This window comes from Pimephales promelas, chromosome 14, assembly GCF_988280905.1.
Source record: "Pimephales promelas chromosome 14, fPimPro1.hap1.1, whole genome shotgun sequence".
NCBI lineage: Eukaryota > Metazoa > Chordata > Actinopteri > Cypriniformes > Leuciscidae > Pimephales > Pimephales promelas.
The window spans coordinates 24,790,393-24,809,615 of record NC_142782.1 but is presented as its reverse complement, the minus strand read 5'-3'; the positions used below and the strand labels follow the sequence as shown (position 1 = coordinate 24,809,615).

Here is a 19,223-nt window from a genome sequence, read left to right as displayed (position 1 = left end):
TTTGTCAGCAATGCGTACCACAAGCTGTCTGAAGTCCATGACACTTTGCCACTGTGTCTGCAGGGTTCTGATGGAGTCCAGCCCCTCTCTGGCCTGCAGCTGTAGATGTGCGCACTGCTCTCTGATGCTGTCTCGAACTGCCACTAACTTCACTCCCTCCATCTCCAATTCAAACAAACACCTGCTCTTAAACAGAACAAAACTCAGTTGTATTTTACAACATCTGTTTAAGGCCCCGTCCACACTACTGCGTTTTCGTTTAAAAACGGAGACCTTTTGCTACGTTTGCACCTCCCGTCCACACTAAAACGGGAAAAACGAAGACCTAAAACGGAGAAGTTTAGAAACGCTGCAGTTGCGTTTTGCGTTTTGAATCTCCGGAGGGCATTTTAGTGTGGACGAGACAAAACGGATAACTTCAGAAACACTAACGCAGAGGCTGATGCTTGGCTCTATGATTGGGTGTTATCAGTCATGACGTATCCTTCCCTGATTCGTCATTCACTGTTTACACCGGCGCGCGCATGCCCAGTGTTGGTGAATGGTCCCGTGATCCGCGTTTTCAGTCGTTTTAATGTGGAAGGAGATCGTTTCTTATACGCAGACAAAACGCTGGTGTGGACGGAGATTTTAACTCTCTGTTTTTAAACGAAAACACAGTAGTGTGGACGGGGCCTACATCTCTCTCCACACACACACACACATTTAGATAGATAGATCTCCATTATTGGTCTTAACTACATAATCATATAAATTAAATACATTTTAATAAAATTTTAATATAATATAATTATATTTTTAATATAGAATTAGATTCATAGAGATTCACATTTTCCTGAATCATTTGATTTTTTTTTTTACATATAAATTATACATCAATATGTCTTGATAGTGTGTCCACCACCACCCTATAATGGTAAAAATCAATCCACTCATTGTTTTATATTCCCAATAAATTTAAACAGATTTCTAAAAAAAAAAGAAAAAAGGAGTTTTTCGAGTTCTCTCTAAATTGTTAAAAAAAATGTTTAATGAGAAAATACAATATTCTTTGCCATAATGATATAAATTGGGATGAGGGAATTCTCACCTGGACACTGGGTCTGTTCCGTGTCCCGTCTCTCCTTTTCTCATCAAACCTGCGATTTCAGTCTCCAGCAGCAAATGTCTTTTACGAGTCTGAGACAATTCAAAATAACTCTGCTCCACTTCCTCCCAGGCAGACTGCGAGCAAACACATATACACACACAAATACAACCTGAGCCACAAGAGAAAGTGTAAAATGCTCTCACAGAGTACCATCTCCATTGATCACCTGTAAAAGACTATGGACAGGTGTTAACTCCTCCTGCTCTGACGACACATCTATTAGGTGATCACGCTCATAACGAAACCTGTAATAAACACAAATGCTTAAATAAGCAATTCAATAATGTGATACTTTATAGTGTGGGGTTTGATGATACGTTAAAATGGAAAATTTTACCCTAGAGCCGAAACGTCACGCTCCACATTTAAAGCTGCGATCTTCTCCTCTAACACCATCTGCTGTCTGGAGGTCAGGGCTTGCAGAGCCAAAAGCACTTGGTTTGGAGGATGAGACCATAGGAGGTTCTGAAGAATTAAACATGCTGATGTTCTCATAAGGTGTTGATGGTCAGACATGCATACTCTTAAAACGAGAGTCTTCACCTACCTCCACTGCACTTATCCAGTGCTGGATCACAGCATTCTTTTGATCATGAGTAAATCTAGATAAAAAATAAATGAATTGGCATCAAGGTAACAAGCTGAAGCTCTACTATCTACAATATCAACGTCAAAAGCCTGTCTCTCTTACTCAATGGCGGGATTTGCTTTAAGTTCACTCTCTAGCAGCCACTGGAAAAAGTGAACTCTCTCGATGCAGAGTTCTCTAACATTCTTCTGAAATGAGATAGAAAAGATAATTCATAAAATCAGTGGAAAGACAAGTGGTTTAATCAAGAGCGAGGTCAAGTGGAGTTTGGCTGGTTAACAGGATCTCTACTGGAAGTTACTACATCATATGGCTTAAAAAAAGCTATTAAAGCTATTAAAAAGTTATTTCAGAATTTAAACTCACATTAACTATAATAGGAGGCCAAAATGTAGCTACATAATGATATTATAGTATTCATCACAAACACCATTAAAAACAGCAAGACTTACTAAAACTAAGGGATCTGCTCCAGCTTCATTGTCTGAATTGTCAGACGGCCCAAACACAAGGTTCACCTCCGCTTTCCTGGACAAGAAGAGAAATAGTGTGATTTAGAGTGTATATATATATATATACACACAACTATTATTCGAAAGTCTGGGGTCGGTCCCACTTTATATTAAGTGGCTTTAAGTACTTTGTACTTACATAGGAAAATAAGTACAATGTACTTATTGTGTTCAGGTTGTATTGTAAAACACTTTTGCTGCTATTGAGGTGTGATATGGGTATGGTTAGGGACAGGTGTGGTGGTATGGGTAGGTTTCATGGTGGGCTGAGGTGTAAGGGAAGGATCAACTGTGTAATTACAAATGTAATTACATGAATTAATTACAGTTGTAATTACATGCAGGTATTTTCAAAATATAAGTACAATGTAAAAACATGTATGTACACAATAAGTCCAATGTATCAAAGTAGTAACTTCAATGTAAGTACATAGTACTTAAAGCCACTTAATATAAAGTGGGACCCAGATTTGTGAGATAAAAAGTCAGAATTACCTTTTTGACTTTTTATTCTGTGGCAGAAACAAGCTAAACTAATATAGAAACAAGCTGAACTAATCAATAAGTAATATCAAATTTAGGGCTAAGATAAATAATTAGTGATGCATTTTATGACTATATTCAAAGTAAAAATGATGACTGACTCTCAGACACACAATAATGTTCTTTATAAATTGTCACCCTAAATTTGATATTACTTACTGATTTGTAAAGCTTGTTTATATTAGTAGTATAAAAGTAGTATCTGAAGTGTTAATGTGTACTCATTAGTCCTGCATTACTTCCCGCTTAGTTACTTATTAATGACGGAGCATTATTCTAAAGTGTTACCGAGTTAAATCACATTTAAGACGTGTGTGAGATTTCTCTATAACCCCAAAAATGAGAGTATAAATCTTCAGCTACTGGTACCAGATTTGAAATCCACATACAAAAAACGAACCATAGTTGTCTCAGCACATTAACGGGATTGGAGGAAACAATTACTTTTTAAACATCAAATAAATGGTACACGGCAGCATTAGAAAGTTGCAGTCTGGAGGTGATATGGGCATTTGCTCACTTGGACAACTCTTCCAGGGCATGGCGTTGGGTGCCAATCATGTGTGTGTCCTCTAACAGCACGTTTCTCTCCTCAGAGCAGCGCTGCCTGAAAGACTCCAACAGGATCTGTCTGCACCTGCTCTCCGTAAAGTCCTCCCAGTTCCTGTTCACGTTCTGCTCTGCTTACCAGTCACAGGAGAGGAAAGATATTGGTAACAAAAACAACATAAAAAAACTTTTTCGTAATCTGATGTATTTTTAAACGAGATATTAAACGGGAAACAGATTATCTTAAAATTAAAGTTGCTGCAGAGGTAGAGCAAGTTATTGAAAGACTAAGTTACAATTATAAACACTTTTTCTTAAAAAAAAGAGGCATACACTGATTTTTACAATAAAACCAGTAACGTGCGTTAAGTAATTAGAGACCATTTATCTCATTATGACGATTCAGAGTCTGTGGCAGGTGTGTACCACAGAGGTTGGTAGTATAAAAGAGAATCAGGATAGAAATGGATAGAAAAAGAAAATTCACCTTCAGTAGCAAGTTGATCCTCCACTCTACTGATCTTTGTGTCCAGTTGGAGGAGTTCAGTCTGCAGGGCGTTAATCTCTCTCTGAAGCTCAAGCCTTTTTGCATCTTTATTCTGATTTTTCAACTGTTTACACTACAAAGAACAATCACCTTTTCATTCTGTTCATATGAATCCTTATAGGAGCAGATTAGCAAACAAGAAAATAAGCAAATAAGCTACTCTTCTTTACCTCTTTATCTTGTAAAAGTTTGTACCTAAGGATTCAGATTGTCAAGGAACAATTCCGCTGATCAGAGACCACCATTTATCTTAAGTAACAACTTTATTTGCAACATTTTTGACAGTGTACAGTATAAACATAAAAACTGTGATGGGCATACTGAAATCATCAGGTCCTGTATATGCAATGATTTATGTCATTTAATCAGTGTTATTTTGATTTTATTTATATCTTTGTTGATATTATCTTCTATTTTTAATTATTTCAGTACTTTTATCTTTTTATAGTCTTATCTTCTTATAGTCTAGACTCTATAACTCTATAATTATATTTAGCTTTAATTTGAGCATTAATTTTGGTAATTATGCAAACACCTAATATTTATATTTTAATTATATTTCAGCTATATATATATATATATATATACACACACACACACACACACACACACACACATCATATTTTAAGAAAACTTTAAGGATACCACTGAACATTCCCTCTCATGACCCGAACATGCCTGTAAGATATATTTCAAAAGACATTTGAATCTGTGCATTTAAAAACACGTAACGTTAACTTAGTAAGAATTAGAAATGATAAAAACCTTGAGATCTCACCTCTCTTTATAAACATGTTGCGTCATATATTTCCAAATGGAAGCTCCAGGACCAACGCATAATCTGCAGAAAAACGTAAACAAATGATCACCCTAAAATCGTGGATGAGTATTAACGTTAATTCATAACAACCCACTCACGTCTTCATATAGCCGTCATCCGGGAGTCTGGCTGCTGGCAAGTCAAGTTCTTCAATAGCCCAGCGCTTTAGTTCCTGACTGAGACTCGACATCTTTTTGAAACCTTTTATAACAAAAACAAACCAAGAGTATCCAAATCTCACATCTTCTAAATGATGACAAAAAGAAAACACCGTCAAAATACGCGGGAGACGTTTCTTCGCACCCGTTTATTCTGCGATTTGTAACTGATTGTGCCGATGCTGCCTCCCACAGGTTACTATACAAACTTATCCCAAGACCTGTTTGTCGACTACCCATTGAATCTCTTTTGTAGTTTTGTATTGAATGAATTACTAGTTTCATTTCCTTAAACAGATCCCGAATAGATTAAATTTCACTGAAGAATCTTAATTGTCACTTCCTATTATCAAACCAGTTAGCCTTATCATAATGTTTGACTCTTACGTTATTGGCTGTAGTTTGTAGGCCTCATTCGTTAGACACTCTCAAAAAATGCAGGACACAAAATCCATAGCATGCTGTTACAGAAAAAAAAGCATATTGTAAAAAAGTAAACAAATTTTGCAATTATGTAAAACATAGTAAAGTCAACTTACAGTAGTAAGGTGAATAAATTGTAGCCTATACAGTGCATATTGTACTGGATATTGTATATAGTAGTCCTATCAAACGTCAAATGTATATTCAGCACTTGCAGACTGTGAAAATACAGTGACCAACTGCAAAAGCCAACAAGGTTACACTGTAAAAAAATGATTTTTTGGTTAAGTAAATGCTAGTGAAAAAAAAACCCAATGTAATTTACTTGAAAAAGTTAGTTCAGGCAAGAATTTAAAAAACTAAGTAAATTCCATATCAGTACTTATTTCAAGCGAGTATAAATGAAAGTGTAATATCAACTCAATAAAATTAAGTAAAAATTACTCAACTTTTCTGATACTGGGGTTCCCATCATGCACTGGACCTTGAATAATTAATGAGGTTCATTTTTCATTGGTTTCCAGCTGTATTTACACTGTTTTATCATTGATTTTTGTTTTCAGTATTAGTAAATTGCCATTTTGTGACATTTCGAGTAAATTTTTTGCTTAAAACGACACATTCAAACACAAAAACGATCCATCAAATGTTACCACCATTGTGTATTGTCTACCAAGTATTGAGGTGTTTCCTCTGAGCACTGAGGTGCTCCTCTCCCTCTTTCCAATTTCCATATTAGTATCAATATTCAGTGCAACATTCATTTTAAGTACATTTTGAGACTCTGAACTGACTTATGTACAGTTGGTCACATAATTAGAAATAATTGCGAACAATTTCACAGTTTTTCTTGATTGTTTACACATTTTCTGAAAGCATGCCTCATACTCTCAGAACTCTACACACAAATCCAAAACACACACACACAAAAACCCCTCAATTCTCCTGAAAAGTTAAACTTTTCATTCAAAAGAAAGTTATTTCTTCTCAAAATGGTATTTTGTTTTCAAATGACACACACACAAATCATCATATGAAAAGACATTTATAAGAACCAGTTGAACACTGATGTGCTCGATGTAAACACTGACACTGTGATGAATGGAAAACACTTCTTCTCCATTCATCATTTAGGCCTTTGTTTTGTTCAGTGTTACACTTACTTACTGCAGTCAGACAGTACATACATAAGTGTGTTGTAAAATGTTTGAGAATATTGTTTTTATATTCAGAACACACAAATACAGTAACATTGTGTGTGTGTGTGTGTGTGTGTGTGTGTGTGTGTGTGTGTGTGTGTGTGTGTGTGTGTGTGTGTGTAAAGGAAGTGTGCTTGTATAGTTTAGCAGAAGTGGTTCGGAGGGTGGTGCATGATTTACATGTTGTGGTCATTGTGTCTCAAGTACCAGAATTTGTGTGTAAACAATTGAGAAAAATTGTAAATTGTTGCTTGTAATCGATGACAACTGTGTTGTAGTTGTGTTTAACTTTCGCCTACCTTAAGATTTTGAAAAATAAGTGTATCACACTGTGAAATATGTTTTAGTGAGTGAGAATGTTTAGAGTTTTGAGATTTGCAAACAGTGTTTTAACTATCTGAACTTGTTTAATGTTTTACAGAAAGAGTGATTTATTCAACAAATTGGTTCAGACTATTGAGAATTTGGTTCAGAGAATGAGATTTAATGTTTTAGCAATTCAGAACTTTAAACTGTAAAATAAACAGTTCTGAGCCAACTGGGTCTGAGAAAAGAGTTCAGTTCTATTGAGGAAAGAAAATGAGAGTATACGTCATTGGAAAAATAACTGTGTATGAATATAAACATTCAAAGGAAATCTAATAAAACAGAAAAGAAAAATCCTGGCTGTCTTCCAACAGGGAAATTGTATGAATAATGGACATGTCAAAACAACTGTGTCACTGTCTGTCTGTAACTAACCAAAACAAATGCTGTCAATCAGAGATACAATCAGAAATTTCTTTTGGATTTTTTTTTTCTCCGAGTGAAATACAGGTACAAAATAAAAGGTAAACAATATTACTGTAAAATTAAACAGTGTCACTCAGAAGACTCAATTCTAATAAAACAAAATGAAGAAAAAAAAATGCAAATAAAAAACTAAACAAAAACAAGGGATCCATTACATTAAATATTTACTCTAACATAAAAGGTTATCCTTTTGGCATACCTGTCTAATAAAAGTAAATAAATACACCTGTATTTTCTCAAAAAGAAAACCTGTATGGCTACATTACTGTTGTCTGAGATTGCAATGTTTGAGAACAAAAATAAAGTGCATGATAAGGATCATTGCCGTGATTCATGAACACTACATGAATGGTTTAAAAAGACCTCAATTGACAGAGTGCATTGTAGCCTACTTTTTGTCATTTTTATGTTAACATTTTTATCCCAGGAGTCTCACGGAGGTGAATCTTCAAGTTTGACATGAAATCAATCAAAATGTTGCAATGTTTGCTTATTCAGAACAAATAAATTGAATGTATTTGATTCAAAACATTCATTGGTCTTGGATTTAAAAATTGCACTTAAGTGATTCTCCACTGCTTTATCCTGATACTTTGAATAATCGTGCGTACGAAACTAAAACAATTACAAATCTAAAAAAATCCCTGTCAGAATTCTCTGTAACATTTTGTTTCATTTTAAGCTTGTGAATTTAGACAAAAGTTTTTGATTAACTGTGCTGGTGTTTTAAATTTTGTAAGCCTAGTAACACAAAAACAGTACATGTGTGTGGATTTAATCTATAACAGAACCTAAACAGCATACAACTGTTACATTTTTTAGTGTGAAATTACAGTATTCCAGGATAATAATTGCATGATTTTCTCAGTAATTCCACAGAAGGACATCTCCTGATCTGCATGATACAAGAGATTTCTGCATTATACATTATATAGGACATTTCTGTCTCAATACTGTATTTCAACACATAACCTGGAGGTATGCTATTTTATCTTCTTTACAAAGTATGTGACATGAACTTGCAATTTAGGTCAAATTACAGTTTTTACCCATTGCTTACACACATTTTGCTAAATTTGGCTCATTGTGTCAAAACTCTACACACAAGCAAATAAGACACAACATTGGGAAATAAACCATTCACATCTATGTCAAATTTAAACTCTACTATCAAAACCTAACAATCCTTTGTCAAAATGTCACTCTGATGACAAAATGATACCCACTTGCATCATATGAATACACTTTCAGATCAGCAGCAACACACTAGTCTACTTTATATAAAAAACTACAGTCTTTTGTTGTCAATGTTTTATTCAATTCCATAGAGGGCATGTTTTCACAGTTACCAAAAAATGAAATAATGAATTCAAAATTATTAAATTAGTATATTTTACAGTACAAAAAATTCAGTTAAATCAAAAATAAAACAAACAACACACTATTATAAACACAGAAAAACACAATTGTGCGCAAGTGGGCTTATGGATCCTGCCGTCTGTTGGGGTCTGGCCACAGGATCTCATCAACATCACAATGTCTTCTCTTGCTAAGCATCGGGGAATATATCCCCTTGTGTGCCGAATCCATCCCTGGATTGACCTCACCTCAATGTCTCCGCAGGCCTGTTCCATTGCCTGCAGAAGAGGCATACGGGCATGTGGTTGGCGGTCATACACGCCATCTCCAAGCGGAAAAAAATTCCTCTATAGGATTTATAAAAATGGCGAGTAAGGGGGCAAGTACAGAATTTCAAATTGATCATGGTTTGTGAACCAGTCCTGGACCAGAGCAGCCCGATGGAAACTGACATTATCCCAGACAACAACAAACCTGGGCTGCTCTGGTCCATCCTGTACAACTGCATCATAAAGTGCATCTAGAAATGTTATTACACTGAGGCATTTTTGTAGCTGGCTGATTGGTGTTCATTTTTGCAAGTAAGTGTTTTCAGGTGTGTGTCTATGTCTTTTCAATTAACCAATGTGTGTTTTATTTTGAATAGATGTGTTTTCCCAATGGTACCCTGAGATTTCATTTTTGAACTAAGTGTCTTATGTATGAAATAGTGTGTAGTGTCTAGGAGCAAGTGTGTTGCAGAAAGGAGCAAGTGTGTTACAGAATTGCAACTAAAGTGCAAAGCAGCGCATTTGTTTAAGGTATGGTTACACTTTGTTTAAGGTATAGTAAGAACAACTTCAGGTTATGTTACTTTGGTTTAAGCATGTGTCTATAGTGTTCAAGCAATGGGCAAAAACTGTAATCCCTCACCTATCAGTTTTATGTTACAAAACACTCACTTTATAACTTTCTGAAAGCCTTGTCTAACAAAATGAAGCATTGGAATGGCTCTGTATCATCAGAGGTTTGCCTGCATGCGGTGACCTCATAAACACTTCTAAAGAACTGTTATCAAAAATAAGTCATGTGTAACACTTCCTTATGTAGCCTACGTTTGTTGTGGGGCAGGAGAACAATTCAAAGCTGCTATCACAAGACAATTTCTCCCTTTGATCGTCATAACTGAATTCGCCAAAAGAGGGCATTAGAAACCATTTAGCCAACTTAATTGTGCAATAAAATATCTGTTGATCTGACGGAGTCACGGACACATATAAAGAGTCGACTGACAACAAGACAATTACTTTCCCTCTCCTTTAATCAGCAACGCGCACGGTAGGTCTAAAACAAAGATATTGTAATAACTTTATTATATTTGAACTTCAGTAAAGGCTTGAGTGTCTATTAACGGGAATTGTTATAAGTCAGTTGTTAGGCTAATTGATATTATTTATGTTGGTCGTTTCAGATGTATATTGCGAGAGGTCTACTTATTCTTTCATTTGGATCCATACTGAGGTTAACCTCCTGTTTCAGCGATGGAAGCTCATTGGCGGGTCAATGTCAAGAAATGAATATTAACCATCCTGATGGAAATGATATTGATATACCAGCACAAGACACGGAATACCCTTTCAAGGTCGAACCAGAAAGTGTGAAGTTGAACGTCTCGATGCCCCCTATTCCCGGTAGACTTATCATCCTCCCTCTCCTTCTCTCTCTCTCTTTCTCTCTCTCTCTCTCACACACACATATACATTCAAAATTGCTTTATTTTCATGACTGTACATCATACAATATTGCCAAAGCTTGGAATACATAGAATAATTATAAAGGCATCAAAATAGTAAAATATTATTACATTGTGATATCTAAATGTACAAATTAAATTAATTATACAAATTAACATTGTAAAATAAAGAAAATAGAACAGTTTATGAACATTAAAAAAAGAATTTAGAATTCAGTGTAAGTGTTTTTGTGTTTTGTGTATGTGTGTGTGTGGGCGGATCACTGACCATCGACTCTCTTTTTGTGACAAGCATCAATATATCTGGCTGTTAGTACGATAAAATCTCTTTTTTTCCCCATAATAGATGTTGAAATTATGTTTTGTTGTTTAATTGTATGAAGTTAGGGCAAAGTATTTCAAATTTTGTATAAAAAGTCTCTCTAATGTCCTCATAGTTGGGGCAGCTGGTGAGGAAGTGTTGCTCAGTCTTCACTTCTCACAGTACGGGCAGACGCGTCACTCTCTGGGCCGCCAGTTCTGTCTGTGTCGGCCTGTCTCTACAGTCAGAGTGTGACTGCTCAATCTGTACCTCGTCATCTTTCTTCTTAGTTTACAGTCTTTCATTGTACTCATTAGTGGAAGAGTATTAATTGCATTACGATGGGTAGAAAGGACGGGACAGAAAAAAGTATTGGTAAAGTTTATTTGGATACCAGGACATTTAGAGGTAAGGGGGAATGAAATGGCAGATCAATTAGCAAAAAGGGCATTAAAGATAATCAATTGAGGGTGAGGAGTTGACGTCATGGTACAGAGCCCCTTCCCTCTCCGCCATGTTGGTAGGATTCCGACGGCAAAACTTGATTGTTTACGTGTGTTGTTAACTCGGTAGTAGAAGAGGTTATCTCAATTCCGAACTGTCTAACCATGCCTGAAAGTCACTGCTGCGTTAAAAACTGCTCCAGTACCTCACACGATACAAATGGAAAACAATGGAATACAGTTTTTTAGGTTACCAAAATGGACACAGCATCAGGGAGAGCAAGTCTATGACCTGACGAGGAGTCGCCGGATTGCTTGGTTAGCTGCAATAAGAAGAAAGGACTTTACTTTCGATCTCACTCCCCAGTCGATGAGAGTGTGTTCTCTGCATTTTCACTCGGGGACGTTCTCTAAAAAATGTCATTATGTTATTGTCTCTTGAAGTCTCCTACCATCATGGCCGACCGGTTCAGACCCCGCCCAAATCGGCAAAAAAAAAAAAAAATCGTCTCAAAAACACATAAAATGCTCTGTAATAAAGAGAGGTCAAACTCGACATTAGGAAATACACGAAGCTGAGATATCGGCCTCTCAGCCTTGCCGCAAGGTCCTTTGTCTCATAGACCAGTGGTCAGGTCTATCTCTTCAACCAGTTTTTTCAGTCTTACTGTTCCCGTTGGTTTTTCAGATCATTGCATGCATGGTGCAATGTTCTTTTATTTTGAATTCTATCAAGAATAAAAGTGCTTACTGGCATTTTAATTTAACTTTGTTTGATAATAAGGATTTTCTCTTAGAAGACCTCAATTGTAGGCTACTTCTGGACAAAGGTCTTCTACCTTTGAGTTGCCGGAGAGCAGTCCTGACCCTCCTTCCCAAAAAAGGACATCTCATGGAAATCAAAAACTAGAGACCAGTTTCACTTAGTTATAAACTTCTTTAAGTTTAAAGAAGTTTAGCAAAAAACGACTTTAGCAAACAGATTATCAAAAATTATGAATAAGGTGATCCATCCGGACCAAACCTACTGTGTCCCCAAAAGGTCAATTTTTGATAATATTTCCTTTTTTTTTAGGGATATTTATGATGTTTCTCAGTTATCAAATAGTGAGATTATACAATATAATACAATAATACAATTTTATTTGTAAAGCACATTTAAAACAACTGAGGTTCGCAAAAGTGCTGAACACTGACATAATTTCAGACAAAATTATAAACACATGACAAAAGCACAAGACACAGTCAAACAAGTGACAAGACAAAACAAAAAGCAGATTAACTCTCAGTCTGTTTTAAAAGCCAATGAATAAAAGTGAGTTTAAAAAAAAAAGTGAGTGATTGGACTGATTTCTCTCGACCAAGAAAAAGCATTTGACAGAGTTGAACACACATACAGGAAACATTAAAAGCTTTTGGTTTTAGTCAAAGTTTTATAGATAAAATTAAATTTTGTACAGTGATGTTGCGAGCATACTCAAAATTAATGGTGGCTTATGCACTCCTTTTAAAGTTTTTAGAGGAGTGAGGCTCTCTGGAATGCTATATTTGCTAGCAGAACTCTGTTTACAACAATTGAGAAAAATACAAGATTTTTAATTGCCTAATTTTGAAAATGTTTTTTCCCTTCCTCCTGTCTTAGTATGGAAAAAGGAGGCTTTAAATATTTGTAATTGTTTTTAGGAGATAAGGCAACTGTACAAAAAATTGGGAAGGAACTCTTGAAAAAGTTAAAGGTCGACTCAAAAACAATGGAAGTGGTTAATCCTAAATATGTCATATAGAGGTTGAACTTTACATATAAATAATCTTTATGACATAAATTAACCTGCATTGATCCTCCTTTGCGTCTCTTAGCAGACATTCAATCGATTTTAGTCGATTTTTTTTTTCTGGGACAAGTTATTGGGTTCCTCAGAGTATATTGTTTTTACCTAAAGGAGGAGGACAAGGATTGGTGCATCTTTAAAGTAGAGCGGCAGCTTTTCGTTTACAGTTTTTACAAAGACGTTTTAAAGGACCGTATGTAAGATTGTGTCCAAAACTGGTACTGCAATCACTTTCCCCTCCCCCTCAATCGAGGTTGCCAGAAAGGCTGCAAGATCCAGTGCATTTTTTTGACACGTTTGTAGCTGAGGTTGTGGTAACTAGAGCAGAGCTGGCAACCCGGATACAGACTTTGTGATTGGTAGACCATCAGATCAAAACACAACATGACAACATCAACATCAGTTGAGGGCTGCAACTTCACTTTTGAAATGACAATATCCTGGCTGGACTACTGTTGTCAGTGATAAGTATTTGAAATGAACATGATTTCTTAATGTCTAGTGACAGATCAGGGCCATTTTATGATTTTTTGAAATAAATTTCTTACATACAGCTCCTTTAATGTTATAATAATTTCAAGCTGGAAAGTAGCTGCGTGTAAAATACTAGAAAATCTTGGAAATTTGAAAATGGATAGAAATCTTTTCTTTGTGGACTTGTCAAAACTGAACCTTAATGGACTTGCTATTTTTATCAGAATGATTTACAGTAACACAAAATGACTGTACAATTCCTGGACTCACAAAAAACACTCGTAGCTTCCAGAATTTTCTTATAGGTCAAGCAAAGAAATCTATACGAGTAGAAAAAAAAAACAAGATAGAAATGTGTGCAGATCAAGATTATCCAGAATACTCATTTATTTTAATTTTTATAGTTCCAAGGAATGATGTTATCACATCTGAAATTAAATGGTTCCAGAATGAGGATCTGTGCTCTGTTATTGATGGAAAAATACTTTTTTCTGTTCTACTAATGTAGAAAAAGTTTTTTAAAAATATTTTTTATTTTGTAGTTCTTTGTGGTGTAAAAGTTAAATGTAAAATGTTGATTTGTTGAAAAAATCTCAAAATTCTCCCTCTCTCTCTCTCTCTCTCCCCCCCTCTCTCTCTCTCTCACACACACACACACACACACACACACACACACACACACACACACACACACACTTTATTGTTTTATTAGTGTAAACAAAATGTTTTTTTTTCAGATGTGTCACTTTAAACTCTCTCATTTTACCATAGTGACCCTTTCGGGTGGACCGGGGTTTTCAGGGTTTATGTTGGACTCGCGTGAGAAAGATAATGGTCCGTCTGTTGGTACGTTTAGTTTGGAGGACCTGGACAACACCCAACTCATCTGTGGTGTGAGTCCTGCCGTGCACCACCACTACACACTAAAGTTATTCTTTACACCATGTGTTAAAGCTGCAGTCTGCAGTTTTTCCTCTTTGTCGCCATCTCTGTTCGAAATCTGCAATTGCAGTCATTCGCGGAATTATCAACTTTACGTGAGTTGTACATAAACACCCTCGACACGGCACAGCGTGGATGAACACAATGTTTGAGGAGAGTGTGAGGCTGTCAGTCACCGCGCTGATGTGGATACTGTCATTCAGAATCACAGATTATTCTTTTTGGAAGTATGACCAACATAAGAATTTTCACCGGTAAAATGTCATCTGAACTAGTAAGAAACATCCACTTTTGTTCTGGTTCTGACATTGCAGTAAATCGCACTGATTAAATCTAACAATCGCTTAAAAGTTATATCACGCAAAACCAAATTGTTAATGTTAACAACGTCAGCATTGCGTGACTACATGTAATGTTCTTCCAATAAGTATCGTTGTTTTCGGTTCGGGTCCGGTTGCAGCCTCTTTTTTCTGTAGCCACTCTGAAGTCCGAACAAAGTCTTTTGCATTTTACAACGGGTGAATCTCTAGTTGTCACTTGTGATTGTTGTTTGAACCTTTCTGGATACACCAAAATAAGCAAATTGAAAAGTTTAATTATATCAAGTGCTGTGAGAAAAGTCTATAAATCTCCACCTCCAACATCCTCACACGCAATATAGCCTACTAGCCGAGACTCCTTTATGCGTACAGATGTGACGTCATGACGCAAAGACACGCTCGAATCTCCCACAGAAATCCACTAGTACCACTGGAATTAAAAACATTATTACAAGCTTACCGCTTTGAATCGAGCTAAGGCAAGCAGATAGTTTTGAACACTGGCTGGTTATGTATTTTCTCAAATATGTATTTTGGATAATTATTTACCCAAAAAAAAAGCTACGGACTGCAGCTTTAAATGTTAGCAGCTATTAATTCATTAAACTAACCTCAACTGTTTATGTGCTATTTATAGGGCAGTGTCGTTGTTCATGTTAATAATGTAAATAAAAACTCAATCAGAGTGTTGTGGACACCCCCACCGGCAGCCCCAGGACTCAAGACTCAAGAATTTTTCTTCAGGTAGCCTAGTTTTACTGTGGAGCCTAATAAGACGAAATGAAACATAATAGCATCATTATAGTTTCGTTACGTTTCATTTTCTTAGTTTGCAAATTTGATCTTCAATTTCCTTTTCAGAGCTGCAGTTGTGGAAAACTATTTTAAGTTTTGGCGAAGGAAGCCGATAATCATAACATCCACAACACCACCGCCCTCTGAAACAAGTGCGCTTACAGGACTAACAGGTAATAACATTTTTGTCGTCCACTGTTTTTTTATTATTATTTTATGCAGGACTAATTTAAGTCACCATCATACAATCAATATTCACAATTCTTATTAAAAATAATCGCAGTATACATTATAAATCATTTATCCATGACTATAAATATTTATTTTAATTTACATGCCTTTGTCATTTTTTTATTAAAACAATGTCCCCTCCCTTATGCCACGTCATCTGGGGCCAGTTACATAAACCACTAAGGTTTGTTTTAAATGTTAGTCATCATATTTTTGTCTTGTAGACGGTTCATAACTTTTTGAGTCAATAAAATAAAAATGTAGGTGTGACTAACTTAATACTAATGGGGATAGGCATTTTTCAACCTCTTTACCTGATTTGCTAAAAATGAGTGGGAGATTATATTGGTACAACACCGGAAAAACACAGACCCCAGAGGCCTGTTTCATAAAACAAGTTTACCAAATAAGCCACGCTTATTTCAGTTAGTCTGACTCATTGTCAAATGATTTGGTTTCATGTAGCTAATTTCTCAAGCTCAGTCACTTTGGCTATTTTTTTACAGTCTATGCTACTTATGCTAGGTTTGATTTTGAGATTGGTGGAGATATCGCAAGAAGCTGAGGAATCAGGAAATTACCGGCAATAGGTTAATATATTACAGTTTTTCTCAATTGTTTACACACATTTTCTGAAAGCATGCCTCATCCTCTCAGAACTCTACACACAAATAAAAAAACACACACACACACACACAATGGGCAAAACCCCTCAATTTTAGTGCAAAATGAAACTTTACATTTAAAACAATGTTATTTATACTCAAAATAGTATTTTGTTTGCAAATGACACACAAATGAGAATTGTGCATAGTGTTTTGAAAGTGTGTTTTAGAACTGCAATTTGAGTGTAAAGCTTGTAGTTGTGCTTGTAGTTTAGCAGAATTGGTTCAGGGGGTTGGTGAATGAGTTACATGTGGTCATTGTGTCTCAAGTACCAGGATTTGTGTGTAAACAAAATTCTATCTTTTGTTTTTGACTTCCAAATAGTCTCTACTTGTTCCCAAATACTTGCTTTTGATGAAACCTTTGTGCGATATATCTTTGAATCCACTAAATCCCAGACTTTGACTTGGGATTTCATATATATATATATATATATATATATATATATATATATATATATATATATGAAGAGTTCAGATGCAAAAGCCTCTAAATGGCATTTGAAATTTTCTTCTAAAATTATCATTTTTTATCAAGCTTGTATAATTAAGTTCAGTAATTTCACTTAAATGGCAATGAAGATTACCTATTAATTGTCATTTAAGTGAAATTACTGAACTTAAATATACAAGCTTGATAAAAATGGTCATTTTAGAAGAAAATTTCAAATGGCATTTAGAGGCTTTTGCATCTGAACTCTTCATATATATATATATATATATATATATATACATTGTTATGTTTCAGAGACAATTTTATCAAAGACATTCATAGGCCTTTTTAAGTCAGTATAAACACTGATTCTCTGTGATGCTTTCTGCTTTCCTCACAGGCACATTGACAGCACTTTCCGCTCTCCTCACATCCACAGCACCACCGATCGTTGAAGTCAATATTAGGAACCTAACTACAAACACAACAAACTTTACAACATCAAATAATGACTTACAGGCTCCAGGTAAAAAAATTATATATATATATATATATATATATATACAGTCATGGTCAAAATTGATGGCACCCCTGCTGGTAATTATGATTACAGTTTTTTTCGATTGCTAAACGTCAGTGAGCACGACTGGAGCTAAATGTGCAAAACTCTAACTACAGTCTGCATTACCAACAGTCACCTGAGCACAACTCTTAACACACGGCTCAAAACAGGCTCAGTGTGCACAACACTATGCACAACCCTCACTGGGATAACACACACTGTCACTCAGAACACACTGAGAGGAAAAACAGTAGCATAAAACACCAATGCAGAAAATACAAACTTTTCATCTTTACAGTTTCAACAATTTCACACTTCATACAAAGTAATATTTTCTTCAAAGAAAACAATGAGAATCGTTCATTTCATATTTTTACATTTTTAGAACATAACAATTGAAAATTAGCAGTTTGCTTCAATAGTCTGTAGTAATTTACAGAATTACAGTAAAACGGTAAAAGTGAGAGTGAGAGAAAAATGAGAAACTAAAAGTACATCCCGTAATTCTGTAACCCTGCCTCTCACAAGCATTAGGCCACAAGTTTTTAGCCTTTCAGCTGAAATTGTTTGAAAATCAGCAGTGTGTGAAAGGCACAAGGCTGAAATTTATTCTGTTTTGAATGAGTGGTTCACAGTTTTGACAGCAGTGTGTTAGCATTTTGAACAAAGTGCTATAAATCCACAGTGTTGTGCAGGTTGTGTTTAAAGTCATGGGATAAGTGTGTAGAGTTTTGAAAACTGTGTTCAAGCAATGAAAAATGATCTAGAGTTTGGTCCACATGAACTGCTGCTGTGCAGACTGTAGTTAGAGTTTTGCACATGTAGCTCCAGTTGTGCTCCACTGTGGTTTAGCAATCGAAAAAAACTGTAAAACTGGCTGTAAAAAATAAATCTGTATTGTTTATCCTTTTGATCTTCCATTCAAAAAACTGGCAAAATTCTAACCTTCCATTGAAGAAAAATAATTGAAAGTGGGGGTAAATCACATTATGAAATAAATGTTTTACTCCAAAACAAACTGGCCATAATTGTTGCCACCCCTAGATTTTTTATGAGAAAAATATCTCTGAAGTACATTCCCATTAATATTACAATTTTTAAGCACACCAGGGTGACTAGGAACATGAAATTGTTCAGCTTCGACTTCTTGTTTCACAGGAGTTTAAATATGAGGAAGCACAAAGGCCAAATTCCCTGAATCATCCATCACAATGAGTAAAACCAGAGAATATAGTTCTGATGTGCAGCAAAAGATTGTTGAGCTTCACTAAATACAAAGTGGCTGTAAGAAAATATCTAAAGAATTGACTGTATATATATATACAAACACACACACTCACCTAAAGGATTATTAGGAAAACCTGTTCAATTTCTCATTAATGCAATTATCTAATCAACCAATCACATTACATTTGCGTCAATGCATTTAGGGGTGTGGTCCTGGCCAAGACAATCTCCTGAACTCCAAACTGAAAGTCAGAATAGGAAAGAAATGTGATTTAAGCAATTTTGATTGTTGGTGGCAGATGGGGCGGTCTGAGTATTTAAAAATCTACTCAGTTACTGGGATTTTCATGCAAAACCAATTCTAGTGTTTACAAAGAATGGTGTGAAAAGGGAAAAAGATCCAGTATGTGGCAGTCCTGTGGGCGAAAATGCCTTGTTGATGCTAGAGGTCAGAGGAGAATAGCCTGACTGATTCAAGCTGATAGAAGAGCAACTTTGACTGAAATAACCACTCGTTACAACCGAGGTATGCACCAAAGCATTTGTGAAGCCACAACACGCACAACGGATGGGCTACAACAGCAGAAGACCCCACCGTGTACCACTCATCCCCACCCATCCTGTTGCT

At 35.7% G+C, this 19,223-nt stretch overlaps 2 protein-coding genes across 3 annotated transcripts in view; one reads left to right on the top strand and one right to left on the bottom strand.

The window, feature by feature from the left end:
* Positions 1-19,223, bottom strand: part of haus5 (HAUS augmin-like complex, subunit 5) — a 72,644-nt gene that overhangs the window by 28,492 nt on the left and 24,929 nt on the right. The window contains exons 4-16 of one of the 2 annotated variants that reach the window (XM_089119708.1): positions 4,809-4,911; positions 4,669-4,731; positions 4,536-4,568; positions 4,061-4,085; positions 3,831-3,963; positions 3,315-3,474; positions 2,192-2,267; positions 1,842-1,927; positions 1,698-1,752; positions 1,488-1,615; positions 1,317-1,395; positions 1,091-1,224; positions 19-181 (exon numbers count right to left, since the gene is read on the bottom strand). In XM_089119708.1, coding sequence (XP_088975834.1) covers positions 19-181; positions 1,091-1,224; positions 1,317-1,395; positions 1,488-1,615; positions 1,698-1,752; positions 1,842-1,927; positions 2,192-2,267; positions 3,315-3,474; positions 3,831-3,963; positions 4,061-4,085; positions 4,536-4,568; positions 4,669-4,731; positions 4,809-4,900 — 1,227 coding nt within the window. In that variant the 5' untranslated portion in view covers positions 4,901-4,911. Of the gene's footprint in view, positions 1-18; positions 182-1,090; positions 1,225-1,316; positions 1,396-1,487; positions 1,616-1,697; positions 1,753-1,841; positions 1,928-2,191; positions 2,268-3,314; positions 3,475-3,830; positions 3,964-4,060; positions 4,086-4,535; positions 4,569-4,668; positions 4,732-4,808; positions 5,041-19,223 lie in introns of those variants that run through there. The other variant, XM_039677624.2, reaches the window with a different exon arrangement.
* LOC120482975 (uncharacterized) overlaps positions 9,785-19,223 on the top strand; it is a 32,392-nt gene continuing 22,953 nt past the window's right edge. The window contains exons 1-3 of the mRNA XM_089119710.1: positions 9,785-9,958; positions 10,092-10,311; positions 14,192-14,313. Of these exons, the coding sequence (XP_088975836.1) occupies positions 10,092-10,311; positions 14,192-14,313 (342 nt within the window). The 5' untranslated portion in view covers positions 9,785-9,958. The remainder of the gene's footprint in view (positions 9,959-10,091; positions 10,312-14,191; positions 14,314-19,223) is intronic.